The following is a 23,505-nucleotide window of genomic DNA, read 5'->3' as shown; positions in this document are numbered from 1 at the left end:
TGGAAAGGGTTTGTATTTTGAAACCTACTTGGGCTGAAGTGAGGAGGATACAGTGTTTATGCAGCCCTGTCCTTAGCCGAAGGGAGCTGCTAGGGGAAAAGGAAGATTACGGCTACCTACTGCCCTGCCAGCACCCTGGGATTTGGTCTTTGCAAGGAGCCGTAATGTGGAGGCAATACGAGAAATTCTCCCTGGCTTTCTGTTTATAACCATCTCCCTAGAATAAAGCTGTCATCTCACACCTCTGCTTGGCCCTGGCGTAACATTATGCTCCTATTTACAAGGGGCTTGAAATAGCCTTCAAAGCCTGCTTACAGAAAGGCAAGGGAGGAATGTAGTGAGGTCTCTGAAGGCACTGGCAGACAGTAAGGACTGACCTAAGAAAGAGGAAAACCTCTGCTGCTCCTGCCTTACCCTCCCTAAAGTATAATCCCTTTCTAGCAGGGCAGTTCTTCTCAATCAGGTGTGTGCTTTTCACCATGATGTCTCAGATAAGAGGCTGCTTGCAGTGCCAAGTATCATTGAATCCCCTCACTTTGCACCCCTGAAGCTACCATAGAAGACCAGCTTGGCTCGTGGTCCCCTGGGGACAAGCAGAAGACAATGTTTCCCTGAGGGGAGCTGCCAACCCTCTCCCCAAGATACAAATACAGACTGGAGGAGCCAGGGGCAATTTTTGCTCAGGAATCTGTACAGCCCTGGGGCATTGCACAGAGAGGGAGCCATGCAAGTTTCTGCAGCATCTTTGTCCCCGGGACTGGTGAGGCTGGGAGTGTAATCTCCTCTCAAATATTTGGATAATGGATGGTGCCTCCAGCCAGCTGCTGAAATTAAGATAATGTGGCTGGGAGACTCCATCAGGACCAGAAACCGTAGCCGCTTTACTGAAGCGGTCTAAACCCACTGCTGTGTGCACTCCTGGGGCAGAGTGCAACACCCTCTCTGTCACCCCAGGTTGGCAGCCTCAACAGGGTCCATATTTTGAGCACTATTTCCATACAACAGCAGCAATCGCATCCGACGAGTGCATGGTACTGGGCTGCAGAAGAGGATCTGGCTGCGGAGGGGGGATTTGTAGGCAAGCTCAGTACACTGCAGGGGCCAAGCACCATGGATAGACCAACAGGATTGCTATGCGGCAGACACAGGAAGCAGCCTGTGGTGTAGCTGAAGCCTGTCACCTCAGCCTTGGGACAGCATCCTGGTTGTCATTGCATTAACCTCTTGCTGCCGTTTCAGGCAGATCAGTAGGGTGCCCATCACACCAAAAGGAGGGCATCGTACTCTTCTTTTCAGGATGCCTTGAGGAGGGACAGTGGGTCCTTCCCAGAGCCCCTGCATCCTGCATATTGAGCCGCTGCTTCTTCAGGGACAGCAGGGATACATGGTGCTTGTTGGAAGTGCTTCAGACCTGCACCTGACTTCTCCTCTCCTTGCACCATCTAGGTGACTGTACCCTTCTTCTTTTCACACTTTCCAAAAGCTGTGAATTTGCTAGACTCTGGGTACCAGCCCTCGTTTAATTATCTGTGAGGGGAAGAAGACGTCCTGGCTTCGTTTAGCAGCAATGCAGAAATTTCAGCGCACGAGTTGGGGCTGGCTCAGCTCGGCCCACACGGGTGGCTTTCGGTGATCTGCTAAACCCTTCAGCAAAAGCCTGTTGAGTCACTTGGGAGCATTGCCGTGGAAAGCTGATAACGGCAGCCGTATAGAAATAGAGCTGAGGGGATTGGGCTTTTAAACTGGTGGCTAACTTGGACGAGGCTTAGCCATGCTTAAACTGTTTATGTCCACCAGATCCAGCCATGGATGATTCAGCTCCAGCGCAGAGCTGAAACCCATGGCCCTGCACCTCCGCGCCCAGCCGTGCCGCGACACGTGCCGGACCTCCCTGCGATTTTGGAGCCTGTCTTCCGAAACCGGGAGCTCGGTGAGGCCATCCCTCCCCAGCAGCGTGCTGGGAGCTGGAGCCCACCCTGCTGGCTCCTTTCCCAGGGAGCAGAGGGCCGGGTTCGTGGCCTCTCGCCCGGCCCCGCTCACCCCGCTGCGGGCCAGCGCGCCTCCCGGGCGAGGTGGTCACCCTTGCTCCTGCGGCCGCCTTTTCCCAACAGCCACTGCATGACTCAGAGGGGATTTAGTCGGGGCTGGGGGAGGGAAAGACGTTAAACAGGCTTTTCCCTAATGAGGTGTGACGCCAGCTGGAGAGGGGGAGAATCCTGCTTTTCTCCTGTCTGTTGCTCTCTCTCCAGCTACGGGAGGAGGAGGAGATGTGTGTGTCCCCCCCCCCTCCTTCCTCCGCTGATTTGCTGCCTCTTCTGTTTCCTTTCTGTTCTGTCCCCAAAGCGTTTTGGCAAGGTTCAGATTTCTGCGCTCACAGCTCAGTGCTCAAAGAGAAAGGGGAAAAACAAAAGGGTTGCAGGCGCCGGGGGGAGGGATGGTGGCGGGGAGGAAGCCCAGGCGCTCGCCCTGGCCTGGCCGGAGCACGGGGACTGGTGCCCAGGGGCAGGCCTTGCCCTCAGGACCCAGGGCTTGGTGGCCTCTTTCTCCTGGGAGTCCTTTGCCCACCTCTGCTCCATGCCACTCTGCCGACTGCTGTTGGAGGGAGGACTGGAAAAGCAAGGTTTCTTCCTCCTCCTACACAGTCTGGGCTGGGAACCCAAGAGGATCCCAACTCTTTGTTCGTGGTCCTGAGATGTAGAGATCTGCATTGTGTCATGCTCTTTGGCATTCCCATCGTACCCTGGGCATGTGGGAAAAATTCAGCATTTAGACCTTTTTTGGGGTAGAAAGCCAGAGAACTGCATGTGGATAGAAAATGGCAGCACTGATTTGAATGGGACCATGGGACCCATCTCTGGGAAATGACAGCACCTCTCTGCTCCTGTCCTGTCACAAGTAGCACCCCAAGAGAAGTAGACTAAAGCTTGACAGGGCAGTGTGTCAGCACCATTTTCTAAGACAATTAACCACCCCCAGCCAAATAATGACCCAGAGGTGGCCAAGGGGAGGCAGCTGAGGCCACTCCACCCTGTGTCCATCCTCGCCCAGCGCCTGAGGCATGTCCCCTATCTCCCCCAGCGACCTGCGGGCTCCCAAAATGTAAAGGTCACCGCCGGGCCTGGAAAACAATCATTGGTGATACAGGGCTATCTGAGGGGATTGTGGCTGCTGTTTAATGAGTGCTAGTCAAACAGCAGGCTGAAAGGGCTCACGGGAAGCAATTTAAATATCCCTTCGTACAAAAGGCTGTCACATCCTGGCAAAGGCAGGCTGGTGACTGACGGCTTTAGTGCACAAATGTACTGTGGGTGAGGGAAAGGGGGAGGGATATCCTGAACTGGAGGCTCACTGTTTTCCCCTTTATTCTCTTTCCTTGTGTGTCATTTTTCACAAGTTCATTGTGATAACTTATTTGAACATAACCGGGGATGCTTTAGCACATCATAGATGTTTTTCCCCCCTCTGTCGGGTATGTTTTGTTAGAGTGCAGATGACCACCAAAGTCCTTTACAAACAAAAGAAGTCAATGCCTCCAAAATACTATCTGCTTACCGAGCGAATTCACTTGGTAATTATTATTTACATAGCATGATTGCTGTTTATATAGCAATAACATCACTCTACCTAAGCGATGGCAAGCAGTAACTGTAGTTTTTGCATTAACTTCTCGTTAGGCAGGGTAGTCCTCTAAAGGCTAGGACTGAGATTTTTGGGACTTTCGCTACCTCTGTGGCAGAGATGCTGTGTCAGGGTTGGGCTGCCCCTTGTCCTTTCTCTGCCTTAAGTTTTCCCATATAATAGATGTGTTTAATACATGCTTCACAGGGCAGGTGCCAGGCTTCTGGTTATGAATTGCTCTGGGTACTATGCGAGAGGTAAATAAGAGTGGTGTTGATAATGAATATATGCCATTAATATGTTTCCAATAAAAAAAAAAACTACAAGCAGCATTTAATCTGCAATCTATTATCAATAATTTTATTACCGCAGTTACTGCAGTCTAATAAAAAAGCACTTTCCCTTCTTTATTGGGTAAGTGCCAAAACGTTTATCCTTTATTCTCTGGCCATTAACCTTTATTCTGTAGCCATTAGCTTAGCCGTTTGTGTAACAGTCTGTGGAGTAACATTCAAGTAGGAATTTGTATTCAATCCATTATTTACTCTGAATCTCAAAAATAATAGCTTCTTATGGCTATGTTGTTTATCCATATTAAATCTTATTATGAAGGTAACTGCTGATGATCACACTTATAGGAAGTGGATTTTCTTACCGTGAGTGATTCTTCTGGAATATGAATAAAACTGTAGCTAATCTATGAGCATTATGAAAAATGAAAAGCTTGAAATTGCTAACTGAAAAACACAAACTTTGCATAACTTTGAACAACTACATTTCAGAAGTTTATCCTTTTTATTGATGAGTTTCTGCATCACACCTATATACAAACTCTTGTGCTGAAATAAGCTGTAATACTCTCCATTGCTCTGTGAAGGGTTGAGGCTTTGGGGCCAGGTCATGAGGTCTGACATCCCTCCACCCTTTCTCTCTCTGTTATTGAAAAAAAAAATGAAGAGAAATAAGTTAAAAGCAGGCATTTTGATCATTTCCTTGAGGCACTTGCTTGCTAGCTTTCACCCATTTCTGCATACCCATCTAAATTTGTGCTTCTCCGTGTGAGTGGCTTTTTGGGACGCACTTTCTGAGCAAATCTTTTAAATGAACTCAATAGTTGCCGTAAGTGGGAAAACAAAGGAGAACGAAACTGTTGGCTCCTGCCTGTCAGCTGAACACAGCAGAAATCATGGGTTTCTTATTAGGCTGTAGTATCTTAACCTCACTGAACCATATTTTTCTGTTTACAGACAAAAGCTGGAGAGAGTTATTGAGTAAAAGCTTTTCAAGGTCTCCCCATAAACTCTTGTGGTGAGGAGGCAATAGCAGTATTTTTAATGATGGGGAAGGTCGGCTTACCCAGCGTATGCCCTGCTGCTGTGCGTGTACTTCAGGCTGCTTGGCTCTTTTTGGTCCTAATAAACTAACAGCATATTCTAAGGAATTAGTTTGATGGGTGGCATTTTTTTTCTCTTTCTGCTCATTAGGAACTGGAAGCTGCTCTTCACAGGGATGATGTGGAGTTTATCAGCGACCTGATCGCCTGCCTTCTTCAAGGTTGCTATCAGCGCAGGGACATCACGTGAGTAACCTCGCTCTGTGGCTTAAGCGCTTTGCAAGGGGAGCTAATTAACACAGTCGCGGGGATGTTTCACAGCTTTGGAGTGATGACATAGCAGTGATCGGCAGTCACCAGCAATCAGGCCAGATTCTTTACTAAGTGGAAGGGAATTCCAGCTCTTCCAAGGCTGAGTTGCAGGTTTTCAATTTTACAGACGCGTTGTTAAGCAAACTTCTTCGAGAGGAAAAAAAAAAATATATCGTATCTCATGCAAACCTGTTTGATGCTCTGATGTAGCACTAATGCACACTCACAACTGCTCTTATGCTCTGAACTCTATTTGGTCGATTTAGTGATGCCACAGTAAGAGTTCAAATTATCACGTCTTCAACATTTTATGTATGTTGTGTGGAATAACACTTGCTGCTGTGCAGCCACCTCACTTGTGTGGAAGTTCTCTCTGCTTTACAGAGAGACAACTGTAGTTATTTTTTTTGGAAATAAGAGGAGCATTGAAAACAGTTCAGTTGCAGGACACTGTAAAGTGCTTTAACACGTTCTCTTGATGTTTCAGCATCCAGAGACACTTTGTTAGTGTCCACCTAAGTAGCTTCCCAAAATGAGACATTTGTAAACATCATTCTTTAGAGGGTCACTGCTCACACAGTGCAACGTGCTTCCAGTGATAACAAAGGCCTGTTGCGGTGCTTTTTATTTGTTCTTCTCCTGTGAATCATGTTAATAGCAAAGCATAACTGGGGAGATGAAGACAGCTTGGCAACAGTTGCTGTTGCTTAGAAGAGGTGTTAAACAATTCTGCTGTGTAACATTCCCCTGTTGTGCTGGTACGTAGATGTAACCATAGGTGCTTGCACTGAAAATGCTATTTGGAATTAACTGATGATATTGAAGCAAAAAAGATATCTGCCAATTAGGTAGTTTCTCTTGCACTGATGTGTTGACAGTCATCCTGAGTGTATATCGGGGCCTGAACCAGGCAGCTGCACTGCATTTAGTGTCTGTGAATTAAATTGATGTGATGAGAAGCTTGACTGTAAAGTGATGCATCATGATATATACAATCATGTATATGCCTTCTTCATTGAGATAGCCACAGAGCAATACAAACCTGCTTATAAACATGCTGAGTTTGTTTCTTCGTACTGGAAACCCCAGAAAGGTAGTGGTTTAAGTGTTTTCCCAACCTTAACCAGCCAGCTCACCCTTGTAGAAGCTTTGTACTCAAATTTGATAAATTCGGCATTCTGAGATTCTCCTTAACTCTTGAGATTTAGGACTGTCCACTTAGCAGTTGCACTGTTTAATTGCCTCCCCTTTCTCAGCTGTTTTAATTAAGAAAAATGAGGCATGAATCATGAGTGAGTTGTTAGGCAATGGCAAGTTGTTTGTCTTTTGGGGAAGTTTGCACACATACGTGTGTATGTGCTCATGCACAGCAACATGACTCACCCAGCAGCTCCAGCAGTGTGTTGTTATTCAATATTGTGTGCAGGACCCGGTTTGTGTGTGTAAATACAGCCTTGGTTAGCAATGAGGTGCAAAAGATATAAGGAGATAATGTCACTGCAGAAGGAAGAGGCAGTAACCCAAGCATGTTTCTGTGCAGCCTAGGCAGTGTGCGTGCAACGTAGCTAAGTACCCACAGAGCAGTTGCTGCGTGACGGTACAGAGAACTTTAAGCCTTACCTAAAAAGTTGTGCTAGGGAAGGCATGAGGGTCCCTGAAGGCCAAACCAGCAAAAGCCTTACAACAACACCTCCTGCAGAAGGGGACAAACCCATGGCTGGGGGAGTAATGAGAAGAGTGTTTTCCCCAGAGGAGATGGGAAAGGAGCAGAGCAGGAGCAATGTGGTGGGAATGGCTGAAGGAATGTATTAAGGAAACTGTCTGGAGCTACTGGGACTTTGGGGAGGTGGGTTTGGAAGCCCTGCGATGGAAGCAATAGGAGGGGTACCTGGAAACGGAAGGAAAGGTATCATATGCAGAGGGATGGTATGAAAGAAGTAGTATTAAGATTTGGTCTGAATCTTAATCCTAGCGTAGTTAGTCTAAGCTTAGACTAATTGTTAGTCAGAAATCTGTAGATAAATGAAAGTGAAAATGGTGGCGTGGTTATGCTTCTCAGAAACATACTTATCCAGCTGTTCATGCTTACACGACCAACTATGGAGTATTTATCCAAAAAGTGCACTCTTGAAGCCTAAAATTCTCACTGTTGCTTACACATTTATTTCTAACACCTTTGTTCCCTCTATGCTGAGCTCAAGAGCCTTGGCTCATGTACAGCTTTCCCACTCTTAAATTTTTCCTCCTTTAATGGCAAGCAGTTGAACTTCTAATTGAGCTTCGAGTGAGTGCTCAGTGGACAAGGATGTGCAAATGTAAGAGGCAGAATTTGTGTGGAAGATGTGTTTAAATCTGGCTTTTTTTTTTTTTTTTTAATGGGCCAGGACTCAATGTATTTTTCTGTTGCAAACAGTAGGTATTTGTTTTGCGTGGGAAAAATCAGCAATCACAGACCATCACAGTGGCATTACAAGAGCAATTTCTACAGTCATTTGTGCTCTGTATCCTTATGCTGAGGCTGTGAGCTGTTAATCTCTAGGCTGTAAACTTTGTTCCTTGTTGCACCTAGGAGGGGAAGGTAGGAGCTTGTTCTCGTTCTTGGTTTCAGGCTGGGGCACTGAGGCTTAAGCACAAGATGCTTAACATAACTTCCATATAAAATACAATTTAACTACTTCTCAGAGGGTTTTTGAGTTTTAATTAGTTTTGTGTAGCGTCTTACCTCTTTGATGGCCAAAATGTTATCTGTCTATGTTTTCTCACAGTCTGTCTGAGGGTAGATTGCAGTTCTTGTCACATCTGTTTTGACGGCATGCAGAACTTACGGCTGAGCTGGGTTGCCTGGCTTTAATCATGCATCATAAAGGGGTATAAAACTGTCACATACCTTTGCTAATTATAATGTGCTCTCAAGTAATTTTGGAAGTGGAACCTAGCTGTGAGAGCCCTTCTAATACACAATTTAACATACTTTAATTTGATTTGCTTATTACTTGGAATAAAAATATTAATAATTCTATAGGGTTCTGTGATTCTTGGTTTTGAAGTAGAGCAGTGTAGTTTGCAGCTTTGCCTTGGTTTTGATATTCTTTGACAGACTTATTTAAAAGGAATTACGTACAGGAGAGACACTTTTTTACCTTGCTTGATGGTTAAGGAGTCCTGACTGTCTGCTTAGAACTTTATTTGAGTTATGGATATCTTCTTTTAACTACTGAGATTCTTTAATGAGATGCCACATGTTATTCTCCAAATTGTTACCTATCATAATGACAGCAGCTAGGAGCACCCTTTGTTGACCTGATTCTTGGTGTGTTAAGCACTGTAGAAGTATAGAACCAAAAGATGGTAGTCTGCATTTCTGGTTTCCCCCATCTTTAACGATGACCCAGTGGCTGTTCTTGTCTGGCACTGGGTGGTCAGAAGACTTGGCCAGAACAGTTTCCCTTTTGCTCTCTTCATTCCGATCAAAATAATTTTGTGCCATGATCTGCAGCTTTTGTTGTTGTTTTTTTTTTTTTTCCAAATGTCCTTTGTAGTATTCATATACCATCCCTATTGTTTAACTACTAACCACATAATAACTAATACCCTTGAAGCTTTTTTTACAATCTCTCTGCTCAGTTTTATGCTATAGGCACAATTTGGTTTGATGTCAGTGAGTTTACCCATACATTTTCCAACCTCTAGCTCTTAAGCACAGACTTGGAAGCGTGTGTTTTCTTTTAATTGTTTCAAAATGCAGCTGCCTGGAAAGTGGGGAGTGACAAGGGAGAGAAGTCTCCATAGAATTTTGGGTTTATACACAAATTTTTTAAGCAGTTTGAAAAAACGCTCACGCTTGCTTCAGAATTTCTCTGATATAAATTGGGCAGCTGCATAGTCCCTAGGGGCTGCCACTTTAATTCCAGCAGGAAATGCGACTTGATGACTTGTATCAAGACAGGAAGATCAGAGCTTCAGCTAACGGCAAAGGCCACAGCAGGAGCCTTCTGCAGCTGTTTTTAAGTAAGAAGTGATGGTGTGACATGGATGTGTACACTCAACTAAAATAATCCAGAAAAGCTCCTGCTGTTCAGCATGTCTTTGGGTGAAACTCATTCTTCACTGTTTTGTTATTGTATTTTTGCTATTTTTTAATGTGATGGCATAAAAAGTTTCAGTGACTTTATCATACTTCTCATTGGGAAATGTTTTGTATGCTGCTATTGTCTCTTGAAAAAACATTAATTACTTTTTCTTATAACATGTTTCACTTTTTATTTTTTTCAACATAGACAAAGGTGCCAGAAAGTGAGGAACAAAACAATCTCTCTTCTCTTGCCCATGCCCCATGAGACTTTGCTTCTTTTATCTCAGGAGATTGGCCCATCACTGGAGCTGAAAACCATCTAATTGACTTTCATGGCATCACAGAAGGCATTTGCTTACTTGGGAACCTCAATTATTTTTTTCTTGTCATTTCTTCCCTGGGATGTTTTCTTCCCTAGGATGTTTTCTTCCCAAGTGGACCATCTCTTTTGTGCCTACCTTAGGCTCTTTCTGGATCCGTAAACTAACCTTGCAGTCTTTGGCCTGTAGTTTGTGCTTGTTTTGCTCTAATGTACATACCAAGAGGACATTCCTTAACTCCTTCCCCACCCCCATTTGACTTAATTATTTCTCTCCTATCCTTAGTTCTGGTGTTGAGAAATATTCCCAGTATGACCCCTGAAGAACTGTATTCCCTATCTGTCGAATTGCCAATCCAGAACACTGCCTCTGTTCTGCTTGCTTTCTAATGCTTGTTCTCTAATCACTTATTTGAGTGATCATTAGAAAGAGAGAAGGGATAATCTGAAATCTGCCAACCCGTCCAGGCAGAATGCCTGTTTTTGAGGACTGTGTTTAAAGCTCTGACTATTTCGCTTCCTGCTTCTACTTTGTCACTTTTGCCCATCGCTGGGGAACAGTACCTTTTGGGAAGAGTTTTAAGATCCAATGCCTGTGTTTGTGCCAGTGACCTTGATTATAACTGTTTCAGTGGCCCAGTCACAAACCACCTCACTAACTCAGAATCATATTCATGAATGCTAAGTGAATATCAACAAGATCAGCATTATTTACAGTCTGACTTTTAACAAGTGCTGCCTTGCATACATCATGGAGATTGGTGGATGGCCTCTCGAATCGACCCAGTATCATCAGTGCAGGAGATATCTTGAGGGGGCGAGGGAGATGGAGTGGCTGCATTGCTCATCTTGAATCTAATATTAATATTTATTATAATAATAGCCAAGCCATGCAAGGTGAGCCTTTTAAAGGGTAAAAAGTGAAAATGAGGCAGCTGGCAGGTGTTGGGAAAGGAAGGATGAGATTACAGCAGTAAAATAACACGGTCATTCAGAGATTAATGAGTAGCACAGTGGAATAAAATTATAGAGTTCAAGTATAAATAAAGCTAAGTAAATGTCTTTGATTCTCAGATGGATAGAATGAATCTTTAAAGAAGAATTTGAAGAAAAGTTGGTGGCATGTTCTGGAAGTGCTATTCCATGGGTGGGGGGGGGAGAATAAAGAATGAAAATGGAATAAAAGACAGTGTTGTGTGTGTGAAAGCTCTCTGTTATTGTCAGGATGGATGGATGAGAGACAAATAGATTGGATAGCTGGGGAGAGGGAGTTATGCAGAACATGGACGGGAAGGAATATGTGGCTAAACTTAAAAGGACGAATGAAGAACAGTCAGTAAAGGGTCTTGGAGCCTGCAGTGATGTCGTCATGCTGCTGTCATTGTGCAAATATGAAACGGACAGCTGTATGTTTAAGTTCTTGATGCTGCAAACTAAATACCCTTGACAAGAGGAAGAAAGCAATGACAAAAGGAAATTGAGAAAGCATGTGAAAACATCTGCTGCTTAGGCAGAAGGGAAAAGACAAAAAGGATGATGGAAAAAGAGGGACAAGATGTGGAAGTCTTCTCCACGTGAAACCTTTGTCCTCGCTTTGTGCACAGGTGTTTTTGCAGACCACCTCCCAGTACCTCAGCCAGGTTCTGAAAACAGTCTTTAGCCCAAAGTTGAATATTGGAGGAGCTCTGTGATTATTTTCTTGGAGGCTTTTAACCTCAGTGAGCTTGATGAGCAGCTGGGGTGGGTGTTGCCTCACTGTGAAGCTGCTACAGTGATTTGATGTGTCACATCAAGTCTCTGTTCCAAGTCATCTATGCTTTTAGTTTTATCTTATCTTCCATCCTTACTCAGTTCTCTTCTGGCTCAAGCAGTGTAGTAGCTGAAACTTTGGAGACAAGAAGAGGAAAAACCCATTCTGAAACAAATCCTGAATGGGTTTTCTTAAGGACCCACTTGTTTATCTGTAAAAGCTTGTTGTTACCCATTGTCCCCCAAAATACTTAATCTGTTTGGCTGGTTCTAGGAAATGGATTTAAGCTTGTTTTGCTACAAGGCAACCCCACGCTATAGGAAACTTTACCTCCAAAGAGTCTCTCTTCTCCTACAATAAGCATATTTTTCTATGAGCAGCAAGGCAAATAATATTTTTTTTCCTATGGATTTGTGCCATAACACACACATGTCTTATTTCCCCATCATCATCGTCACAATAACTCCAGCTTCTTCCCCACAGTGCTCCATCATTGCTGTAACACCCTAAACTCCTCTCTACAACCCCTAAACAATCCGAAGAGCTTATGGTGCAGCAGTACTGTTGTGTTTCCTTATGCCTATGAATTGGGAGCATGCTTTCTGTTGATGGGCACTAAGAATAAACAATGCAGCATTAAGCTGGCTTCACTTGTTCTTCAAGGATCCAGGAATGAATAGTAAGTAATGATCCTCTTACAGTCTGAATGTGGAGCACAGTGAGCCTTATTCTTATTTGCTCTTTCAGAATATAGGAGACGTATTTGGGTTGGTCTTAAGGTAATCAGCTCCAGCTCCAAGGAGCTGATCTGCATTTCTTTGGAAAGAGTGTCACCATCAAGTAACAGTTGTAGAAAGAAAGAAGTATACAGATAAAAAAGTAGCAAGCACAAACTGAAACATGGTTGGGTGCAGATGAAGGTAACTGGTAGGAGAAGAGAAATCACAAATGGACCAAAGCCATTGCTGTGATATCAAGTCAGCAGGTGAAAGTCAGGTTTTAGGTATGTTCCTCTATCCTGGACCATCCAGAAGGCTGTGTTCATCCCTCCTGAGACAGAAACTACTATGGCTTTGTCTTCATTTCATAACCTCTGGAGTGGCTTGTTGGGTATACACAGTGTTGTCAAGATCAAACACAGTAAGACGCAAAAAGAAGGAAATAGCTTGATGTCTTAAGAGTCAAAGCATGCACGTAGAAGCAGTGCAGTAAGAGCAGACTGTAACAGCAATTCTCACATGTAATTGTGTCTGTGTGGCAGCAGAGATCCTTTCCTTAAGGACTGAGCATCTCTTCCAGGTCAGATTGGTGTGCTTTGGCTATAACTCAGGATATGTGAGTCAAAGCCTGCTTTAGCAGAACCCTTCATACCAGTAGCTGTCAGCCTGCGTCTTAACAGGCCTCCCATTCCACCCTGGCATTATCCATCACCCCAGCACTGATGGACAGAGCAAGCTTTCTCCAAGGTACTTGTTTGCCTTTTGAGCACCCAGATCTTTCTCTCTTCCTTTTATCTAATCAGGTTATCTAATAACCTGTAAATAATTTTGGGGTTGATTAATAAATGATTCTAACACTGGTTCTTTTTTTTTTTTTTTTTTTTTTTTCTTTTTGATCCCTCAAGGGACTGTTTTGTTATTCAAAGCCCAAGGTGCTTGACAGAAGCAAGGCAGAGAAACCCCCAGGCATCAAACACTGTCCTGGCGGTGGCATCGCTTATGTCTATAAGTGATTCCCATCCTTGGCGTCTGATAAGCTGCACAGAGAAGAATGCAGCATTCCGAATTCCTGAGGGGTGCTGGGAGGCATCCATCCATGCTGAGACTGGAGGAGTTTCCCTCTCACCTGCTGCTTCAGGGACTTTCAGGATCAGCACTTCACTCTGCTTAGGGACCCTTCTGCCTTTGACTCCCTTTAAAAAAAAAAAAATCTGGCCTGGTATCTGCCAAAGGAAGGTACCTTCCTTTGTTACTTTGCGCTCAAAAATGTCCAGGTCAGACAGTTTTGTTTCAAAGCCTAGAAATTGCTCCTTAAGCTCTAAGACTGGTGCTGGGAATTGCTGTGTCTCAGATTTATTGCTTCGTGTGTGTGCGCTCTGAGGAGAACCTAGGTTCTTTTGCTTTTCAGTTGCATCCAAAAGTGACATAATTTACTGATACCATTAAGTCTGTCAGTGTCATCAAGCCTACTGCCTGCTGATGCGCCTGTAAAGTCTCCAATTTGGCATCAGTATTGCTTAATCTTCTCTTGGTGATCTAATGTTTCACCAGGAGCCCAGCTGTGCCCTACGGATTAGTGCATTCTCCCTTCAGCTCGCTCTCCCGCTCTGTACCTCTGCCTTGTGCACCAGTGTCACTAACCTCAGCACTGGTCATCGAGATACCGCAGCGCTGTTAACCTTCCTGTCCGCTGGTACCAGTATATGCACCAGTGCCTCCAGTACACATCCTGGTGCTGATGCTATGCCTCTGGACATCTCTTCTTCCTCCTGCCATTCTGTTACTCATTTTCTGATTTTGAGCCTGGCAGAAAACTCTGCACTTTAGGGTCTCAGGAGATTCTTGCTACTTTATCTTACCACACTGTCAGGGAAAAATTATGTTCCTAGTCTAGCTGCAGTGATGGATCTGTTCAGGTGGGGAAGCTCTGGGTTCTGGCTCTCTTCATCTCTCCAACCCTATTTGCTAGCATACCAGGGAATTAATTGCTTAATGAAAGCCATTTTCCTGGGCCCTTTCCCAGCCAAGATCAATGTCATCACATAGTAAGAGATGACATATACTTAGCTATCTCCCTTGGGGTATTCCTCAGTATTACATGCCACCTGAACGCCAAACTTCCTTCAGGCACAATACGAAGAAATTTTCAATTCTGTCATTAACTTGCTATAGGCGCTTGGGCCGAGACAACTTCTTTCCTCGGTCAGGGGATGGTAACCCTCTGTTCTAGTATCAGCTCTGCCTCCCTTTCTGGGTAAAGCTTCAGTAACTGATATTTCCTCTTTCTTGGGCTCCCTTGGCTGAACAGATTGATTCTTTAAGGCTGGTAAAGTGCGTCAGACACTGTTGGCGACGTGCATCTTGTCGTTTTCTCTGTGACTGATGGACTGTCCATCAAAGTGAGCATCCCATGTTATTCAATGCCTGGTATCCTGCCTCTATCAATCACTAGATTTTTTTTTTTTTGGCAGCTGTTGTTTTATAATATCCAGTGCTCATTTCCAGGAATGATCTTTGCTCTTAGTGCAAACCCTGATAAAGAAGCAGAAACCTTTCATTACTTGGCAGGCACTCAAGTTGTCTTCCCTCTCAGACAGGCAGGATATCTGACAGACCATCTTACCGGGAGTTTTCTGAAGGTTCCTAGGACTTTCCAGATGCACATTATTTTAGAATTTCAGCCATATCTCAAGGAAATGAGATCTGTATTTTTGGATGGTAGGGAAATGCATATTAGTGGCTGATTACAGAGTTGATTTCCTTTTTGGAGTTCAAACCTCATTGCTCCTCTCATGGGTTGTACATGATCATGCTTGAACGCAACTGACTTGTTATTGCACCTTTTGACTAATAGTTTCAAGGTAGTATCTTAAGGGTAAACTTCAATCAACTGCAAAGCACAGAATATATGTGAGGTTAGTGTGCTAGCAAAGCTGGGCAGGTGAGTTTAGACATGCCGTTGGGTTGAACATACATGTAGTCATCCTGAATCAAACCCAGCAATACCTGTGGAAAATAGCACAATCACACTTGACCACGTTTATGCAGTTGTTACAATTAAGGAAAAATATTTTTTAAACTGTCTCAAATTGTCTCTTTGTATTTGGTTATGGTCAATAATATTTTCTGTCCATAACTCTAAACCAAAATCCTGCATAAGTTGAGAGCCCAAATTTTCCCTTTGTGAAGACTGCGAAGACTCGCTGAGTCTGAGTGAAGGGTTGAACTGGCAGTGAAAAACAGTCATTATGTTTTAAGTTCTGTTTTTTTTATTAACATTCTCTTACTCTGTCTGGGCAGTGTACACATCTTCCTGCTCATCCCTGTTGCCCTCAGGACTTTCTCTTTCTTTGCCACCATATATTTTTAGTTGTTGCTTGGGGTGTTCCTGGTTGCTCTGGTTTTGTTGCTGTTCATATTTGTATTTCTTCCCTTCCCTTACCAAACAACAAAAACGTGCAAGCAACCCTTGCTCATACTTAAAAACTCAAATGCAGTTCCCCGCAGCCAGTGTGCATCTAGTTAGCCATACATGTCTTCCTCATCCTCCAAATGCCGTGTAATCCACTGGATTGGCAAATCCACCCCATCTGTCCTTCAGTGTTTCACATCTTCAAACCAATTGCTTTCTTTCTGTGGCTTACTTGACCAAATAGGCTGCTGTACTGAGGCAGGGAAATGGATGCTGGGCATCTAGTCATTTCTTCCTGATGCTTTGGTGTTGAGAGGGTGAGCAACAAGGATACAGATAAGGGCAGTGAGGAGCAGCTTGGCGTAAGTGGAATAAGGGTTGTCAATGCCCTTGTGTTTCCATCCTTGTTTGATTGTGTTTCCTTCCCTAAAAATCACTTTCACCTTCTCACACGGAAGGAGCTGGGGTGGAGATAGAGCATGCCTCTTTGTTGCCTCCCTGTACCTTGAGATGTTAGAGGAAGGACAACTACGCGTAATGCTTGTGGCCCCTCCTGCTGCTGCTGGGGTTGGCAATGAAAATAGAGCAGCCCTGGCTCACAGGAGGGTGCTTGGAGCCACTGCAAGCAGGGAGACGGAAAATGGCAGGACAGTTCAAAGTAACAGGTATGTGTGATTTCTCCTGCCGGTGCTGCCTTTCTCTCTCTCAGCCCAATTAACAGGGGTCACAGAGCACTGATTAGCTGCCTCGGCAGTTTGTGAACATAAAGCAGTGAGAAATCCAGGGTGAATGGGGGAGAGAAGATCAAATAGACACTTATCTCAGAAACTCCTGCCTGTCCCAGCATTTGCCAGCCGAAGGGAAGGGCCATTTCAGAGCTTGCTGATATGGGACAGCATTGTATCAGCTCCAGTATCTCTGCTGCTTTTCTGTCTCCTCTCAGCAAAACAACAAGCAAGTCACTCTTGGCAATGGTACTGCACATAGGGTGGTTGCTAGATAAAGGCAGAATCACAGGAAAAGCACGGACTGTGGACAGCTGAGGAGCACGCCCTATTGCTGCATTGGCTTGTGAGATGAGTTCAGTTCTTAGATCTGGCTTCTTTTTTGGGGGATGGACCTACTGCCTCATGGCTCTCACATGAGGGGAAAATGGGTCTGTATGATATGGAAGGCAGCACACCTTGTCTCACAGCAGGTAAAGGACATCTCCATCTAATCCACGTGTTGGTGAGCGTGGTGCTAAAGAGGCCAAGCTGGAAATTTCCCTGGTTGCTCAGTTTCCCTGTCGTGGTCATAAGAAGTCTGTACATGCAGACCTGGAACCTCCCTGAAGGGTGGACAGCTGGGGTGACCTTGTGGCTTCTCCTTCTTTCTTTGTGCTCCCCTTTTTGAGGGGGTAGCAAAGCAACGCTCCCACTTCTGCTGTCATATCCAGGTTAAGTGGCTGCACTTGCTTCTGTCAAGCCAGCACATGCTCCCATGGTGTGATCCCTTATTAGACTAGACAGCCCACATCAGCTCTCCATTCTCTCAGCCTCCCTGGAGACACTGCCTCGCTCCATAGCTGTTCCTATTCTGCTTCTCTGTGGGATACGGCATGTCTGCCAGCTCCCCTTCCCGCTTCCCCAGCGTTTATTCTATGGAAGATTGCTCCGAGTAAGATGGAGGAAGATGAGGAACAGGATTAGAGTACTCATAACTGCTGACAGCCCTTTTTGTTTTGTTTTGTTTTTTTTTTTTCTGAGCATATTTTCTCTCCTGAATACGAATAGCTTAGGAATTCACCTGGGAAGGTGGTGGATTCCATAGCACCCAACAACGTCAGTCAGATATCCTGAGTAAGATCAAGCAGCCCTTCTGCTGGAGAACTTCCCGTCCTAGCTTTGTGTTGTCACGTTGGAGGAAAGGTCCTAAATTACACCAGAACCCTGATGTCTCCTCTAAGCATTTCTTCAGCCTGTTTGTGGTGGTCTCAGTGCCACATTTGAGCAGGTTATGTGATGTGCAGGTGAGTGGCAGGGAATGGGAATTGATGAGGTGCTGAGTTTACTCTGCTGTCCTCTACTTCTGTGGAAGATTTAGCTGTATCTTTTGGGAACTTGAAAACCTCCAACCACTCATGTTTCAGACTGCCCAATACAGGGTTAAACCAGACTACTTTAGAGAAGAGCTGCTGCTACATAGTGTATACTAACAAGCTATTTTTTTGTCATTGTGGTTTGAGACTAAATCGTGGTTTTAATGTAGAAAGAATGTCTTCCTGTGTCAGCAAAGGTGAGGACAGAGACCACTGTGCGTAGAGCTCAGTGCAATCCATATTCTGATTCTTTGATCTTTTTTCTCCTCTTCCTTCACTGCCAACGCTCCTGAATGGTCACCCAGGTAAGCCACAGTATTGCTTGAGGTCTGGGCAGTGTCTGCATTCAGACAACTAGTTCTAGCTGAAAGTAAGCAGAGGAGGCAAGCCTATACGTGCCTTGTGATGGCCTCGTCCTCCAGCAATCTCTGCTCTCTTTTTGACTGTGGGAGAAGAAACTTCACTCTGGAGGTTTGATCAGTCCAGTTTGATTTATTTTTTTTCTATTTTGTAGTCTTATTCAGGGCCCATTAACGTAAGCTGTCCTCCTGTTCGCAACCCCTTGTAAGTCAGCTGGTTTTCTCAAGGCATAAAAAAGCGGGGCGAGGTTGGGTGTTTGTTTCCTCCATCCCAGGGGTTCTGCCAGGCTCAGACCTTGCTGAGGTCTGCCACAGGTTTGGCGGGGCCACGAGTTACTCCTTCCCTGGCTGGAATTCATGAGGTCTGTCCCCACCAGCAATTCAGAAAGCCACTGGTTGGATTGGAAGTGAAGCATGGATGTTAAAGCTTGAGGTCATGGTTTCTGGATCTCCATCTCCTCGGTCACTTTGCTCTGCTGCGGTGAAGCATTTTGAGGAGAGGCCTTTCAGGGTGCTTATTGCCCTTGAGCCTCTGCCAGTCTGATTGCCCTGATGACAAGTTGGCCCATGGACTGAGCAGTACGTGCCTTATGTTGGCTTGCACGCCTTCCAAGTGAGCTGCACACAGAGGGCTTGGAAGGAAATAGGGACTATACCTTAGCTGACCCTTTTTTTCCTACCAAAAGGATGAGGTAGTATCTTTTTTCCCCCCTGCCTCATGCCTGACTTAGTTTCTGAGTAAGGTAAATGGTTTGAAGGTAAAGTACAAACTGGTCCATAAGCCTTCCTCCCCCACCTCAGATAAGAAAGCTCATTAATACAGTAAAAAAAAGTCTCCATTGTTACATGAGAGCTCAAGGTCAGGCTGGTAGTAGTAACTCATATTGCTTCTGAGGTCAGCCTAAGCTTTCTCTTTCTGACAAGCCAGGATAGATTGATCCTGGGGGCCCTTACATTATTTTTTCTTCTGAAATAGGCTTTGCTTCTCCTGACCCTGTTAATGATGTTTGACTGAGGTCATCCCAGCAAACCCTGAATCCTTCCCATTACCTTCTAGTGGGCTTGCCTTTTTGCTGAAGCATTGTATGCTTGTTAAGAATTAAGCTTTCCTGGTCTCTGCTGTAGCAAAGAAACTGTCTTCAGTGGAGCGGGGGGAATATCTTGAATGCCATCTGTCAGTTAGTGCTCTCATTAACACCTGAGTGACTCCCAACACCAAGCTGGTGCCTTCTTGCCAATTCAGAACTTAAAAGGTGCCAGCCCATAAGGTGAAATATCTTCAGTCCGTAAAATTAATTCTGTGATAAAACGGCTGTTCTGATGAGACCTTGATTTTTCTGTTTCTTTCAACTAGAGAGATCGCAGAGGCAAAAACAGTTCTCTCGTGCAGCGTGAATTAGATACCAATAAGTCTTCTTTCACTTATTACTGAAACCCTTGTAAGCATCGGTTATGCTGGGTGGCCGAGGGAATCCAAGTCTTTTTCAGCTTTTAAAGCTTTTATAGGATAAATGTATCACCTCTATTATTTTCTTTTACTGGTGAACTCCGTAAAGGGAACTACGAGAGTAATTCTATTCCCGTTCAAATAAATGGTCTTTCAGAGAAAGGTTGAGCTCTCCCAGTCTTGTTTTCCATTTCCCTCCCACATACTACTTTGAAAATATCTTAGGTAGAAGGTGGAGGTGGCCTATTATTGTTCCTGCTCTCTCTCCTCTGGCTTGGTCAGGGTTCTTGGTTTTAATGTCAGTGCAGAACAATGCACTGTCTGGGAAAAGACATAGGTCAGGCTTGCCATTTTCCCAGCAGTTTTAGCTCAAGAGCATTCCAGTATTTACTCTTCCGTTGCATTTTGTAAATTAAATGAAACGAAACTTAAAACACTGTCAACATGATAGATATTCCAGCTAGTGGGTCCAGGCAATTATTTGGCATCTGAACTTTCGGAAGGCTTATCTGTGTGTGCCAGCAGTATCTGAGCATCAGTGAGAGATTTTTGTCTCCAGTGTTTCCAGCTCCTTATCCTAACGTTTCTTTTTATCCAATATTTGCTCTCACAGAGTCAGGGATTTTGTGGGGTTTTCTTTTTGGTTTGTTTCTGTTTTGTTGTTTTCTTTTTTTGTTTTGTTTTTTTTTAATTGGAGTGGTGAGGGGGGAGCTTGTAACAAAATTGGCAGCAGTAGACCGCGTAGGGAAGTATGCTGTGACAGTAATTCCATACTTGGGCCGTGGCACCCTGCCTGCGGGAAGTGCAGATTGACACGGGGACTCTCTTACTGAATCAGTGTTTGTTTTTGCTTTTGTTTTTTGGCTTGATTTTGTTTACAGTTTCCCAGCCAAGATTTGATGTACTTTGGAGACTTTAAAACTAAAAGCACAAGTGACTCTGCTTCCTTTCAGCATGAGGATTGAAAAAAAAAAATAAAGCAACAAACAAACAAGTGTGCGTGCATGTATGTGCGTAGCTGTGGCCCTACTGGCTTCACTCAGGAGGAATTTCACTTTGTGTTTGCCCTACAGAGCATCTGTGGGGCTGGAGTCCATGCGAGCAGCTGTCCTCTCCCAACAGAGCTCACCAGAAGCTCTGAACAATTTTTTCTGATGTATCTTGTCAACCCCGTGAGGTTTTCACTCTCTTTCAGCGGCCTCCAAAGGAGGCTCTCGGGGAGGCATGTAAGCACCAGGTCAGGGGCTTGCTCCATGCACTGGCCTCGCTTTTCAGAGCATGGCCCAGCACGGCAAAACCCTGTGGAGTGAGAAGGGTGCCTCTGAGAGCAGGGCAAGCCACAGAGACAGGGAGACAGGCTGCTGAACTGGGATGGCCGGGGGGGAGGAGTCCCCAGCTCCCCTTCCCCGGAGCGCGGAGAAACCTCCCTCTTCGGGGAGGCAGCCGGTCGGCAGATGGTCGGGCTGCAGCACTGGGCTCTCGGGGGGTGTATAATTTCTCCGACTGTTCTGGACGCTGATACCCATGTTGGGGAGGAGCCCCTCCTTAGCCTTGCTCCTGCCGTCTTTATGCCCTGATTTTTTTGCAGCTGCTGCTAAAGATCACAGGGAACTTGAGCTGCAGCCTCGCCGGTACCCTTGTGGGTTGCCTGCAGTTATTTCTCCCCTTTGACACTGATGTGCTAGGTCGTGTCCTTCCCTGTGTCCCAGATTTCCTTTTATATGTGTAGAGGTCCACCGTGTATGATAAAAACTTTAAACTAAAGGTGCAATTCAGCCTGAGCCCCTTGAAAACCATTGCAAAAAAGGTAGGGACCCATGACAGCAGCCCAGTGGTTTCACAGTCAGGGATGAAAATTATGTTGGGTTCATGTGAGAAATCAGCTGCATCCACTCAGGATGTATTGCACAGATACATATTTACCATCCCACCACTTCTCACTGCAGTTAATCCAAATTGTTTTTTGGATAACGTTGGGTGGCAACTGCAAAGTAGGGGATGCAGTGACGAGTGAGGTTAACCTTGCATTGTTTTCTGAAACGTTGAAGGTGCAGAGAGAGGCTAATGAAGTTGGGATGGGGAGAATACCTCTTGGGGGGAAGGAAGAAATTTCAGTCACGGAGTGTTCTGAAGTAACTCTTCTGACCTCTTGTAGGTGATTTCTCTAATAGTTTTCCTTCACTAATGAGCTGTGTGGCAGATTGTTATTGCTGTGTGGCAAAGGGAGAGAGAAGGGTGGGAAACAGTGACAGTCATGGTGGGCCATGGTCTCTCAAATAGGTCCTAGGAACTCCAATTTACTTCAAGGGAGAGTTCATTTTCCTCTGGATATGTGTCCTGAGACAGAAGGTCTGCATGCATCAACCTATTCCTCCATGTGAGAGAAAGGAAAGGATATTGCTCACTTAACATTGATTGCTTCTTTTGGTTGAATTTTGTTAAAAGTCTCGGTGATGCTGAGAACATTAGGAGAAGAGATACCTCTCTCTCATCTCAGCGATCTCCTCCCTGTCTTCTTGTTGCCTATCAAAAGGGTTTTAGAGGTTCTCAACTGCAGCAGAGACTGTGGGACTTGCCAAATATGCAGGTGTGTCGCTGTCTTATTTGAGAGCTTGAAAAAAGAGTATTTGACAGCCTGCGTCCATGTCATTCCACTCCAGGACCCTGTCTGTCTGGTTCTTGGTTTTAGATTTTATGGCTAATGCTGAACAATTAGTTGCAAGCATTTCTGCTTTGTATGGGGAAGAACCCCAAGGGCAGAGTTCTCACAGATTGCTATGCTTCCTGTAGATTTTCTCCTCCAAACCAGGGGGTCTATTTCAGAAACCCTTTTCAAAGGGAAATTTAATAGAGACCAGCCAAGTGAGACTAACCGTAGGTGTGGCAGAGAGGTTGAAGACGAGCACCCCGCATTTGTCTGGGGAAAAGAAGCCAGCCCCCATGAAGAGTGAAAATATAAATTGGGTAAGATTGAGAGTGATTGGGAATGCCTTGAGACATCTGGTTCCCATCTCTGGTTCTCATTTCTATCCTTATTCAAAGCGACAAATGCACAGTAGCCGTCTTTGAAAATTGATGGGGGTAGGAACTCAAAGCACTCTTGAGAACAGAGCTTGTAATGTATCGGACACTGGGTGGATGGCGGAAATTTCTAGTGTTAGCCACTTATGTGAAAGTCAAACTCAAACCAAATTGGTTAAGTCAACAGAGCCTGTCCCCAGGGGAAATGAGAGTTACATAGGCAAAGATTTCAGATGATCTTCTGGAATTGAGGGGCTTCCTGGATCAGTTTTCTCTGAGAGTAGTTGAAATGGTAGAGCAAGATCAGTGAACTCATGCCAGTGGTAAGAGTATCTGTCTGATGCATACCTTTCCCCTGTTTTTTGTGGAAAAAGACTTAGAAGGCTAACAGGTCAAAGCCCTGTTCCCTTTGTTGCTTCTTCCTGGCATCCCATGTCACCACTAGTTTTGCAGGATCCTGGAACTAGGATCCTAGGAACTGTTTTTGCAGTCTGTTTTACTGGAAATATACGGACTCTGTATCAGGTCTGGCAAAATAAGCTCAGGGTGCTGGAGCTCAGATGCTGTTAGAGAACTTACATCCCTTTTCCACAGTGGGCTAAGCATCTGAATACGGGTGTTGGACTTGTTTCAGGAAAGGATATTCTGGTCACTGTTTCTGTTCTGAAACCTTGAGTTAAATGTGTCTTTACGTATACATGTTTATATGTATAGGATGACTTCAGTAAATATCATGTATTTCAGCTCTCTGTGATCAAGTAGCACTCCCAAAGAGAAAAAGATTATACAGAGAATCTGGTATCACACTTTTTGCCACGTTGAAGTCATTGGAAGTTGGATTAGGTCTTGAGCTATAATGAGGAAGTCACTGTGGAAATGCACAGCGACTTAAGGTAGATGTGTTGTGCATTGAATATTTACTCAGAAAAAGTATGGTTTCAGTAGTTTTTTCCCTAAAATTATTACTTGAGACAGCACAGAAATCATTTCACGGGGCAGTCCTCTTTATTGTGCTGACTGAATGTTGTGAATTGTTTCAAATTGTGTTTGATTGCTAGTATTA

The 23,505-nt window shown here is 44.7% G+C and overlaps 1 protein-coding gene across 2 annotated transcripts in view; it reads left to right on the top strand.

Annotated features, from left to right (window-relative positions):
• The window catches only part of CECR2 (CECR2 histone acetyl-lysine reader), a 93,273-nt gene that overhangs the window by 42,752 nt on the left and 27,016 nt on the right, over positions 1-23,505 (top strand). For both annotated transcript variants that reach the window (XM_084498828.1, XM_084498827.1), the window contains exon 2: positions 5,103-5,197. In XM_084498828.1, the coding sequence (XP_084354954.1) occupies positions 5,103-5,197 (95 nt within the window). The remainder of the gene's footprint in view (positions 1-5,102; positions 5,198-23,505) is intronic.

The sequence above is a fragment of the Aythya ferina genome (genome assembly GCF_964211825.1).
Source record: "Aythya ferina genome assembly, chromosome: 1".
Classification (NCBI taxonomy): Eukaryota; Metazoa; Chordata; class Aves; order Anseriformes; family Anatidae; genus Aythya; species Aythya ferina.
This window is presented reverse-complemented; position numbering and strand designations above follow the sequence as displayed.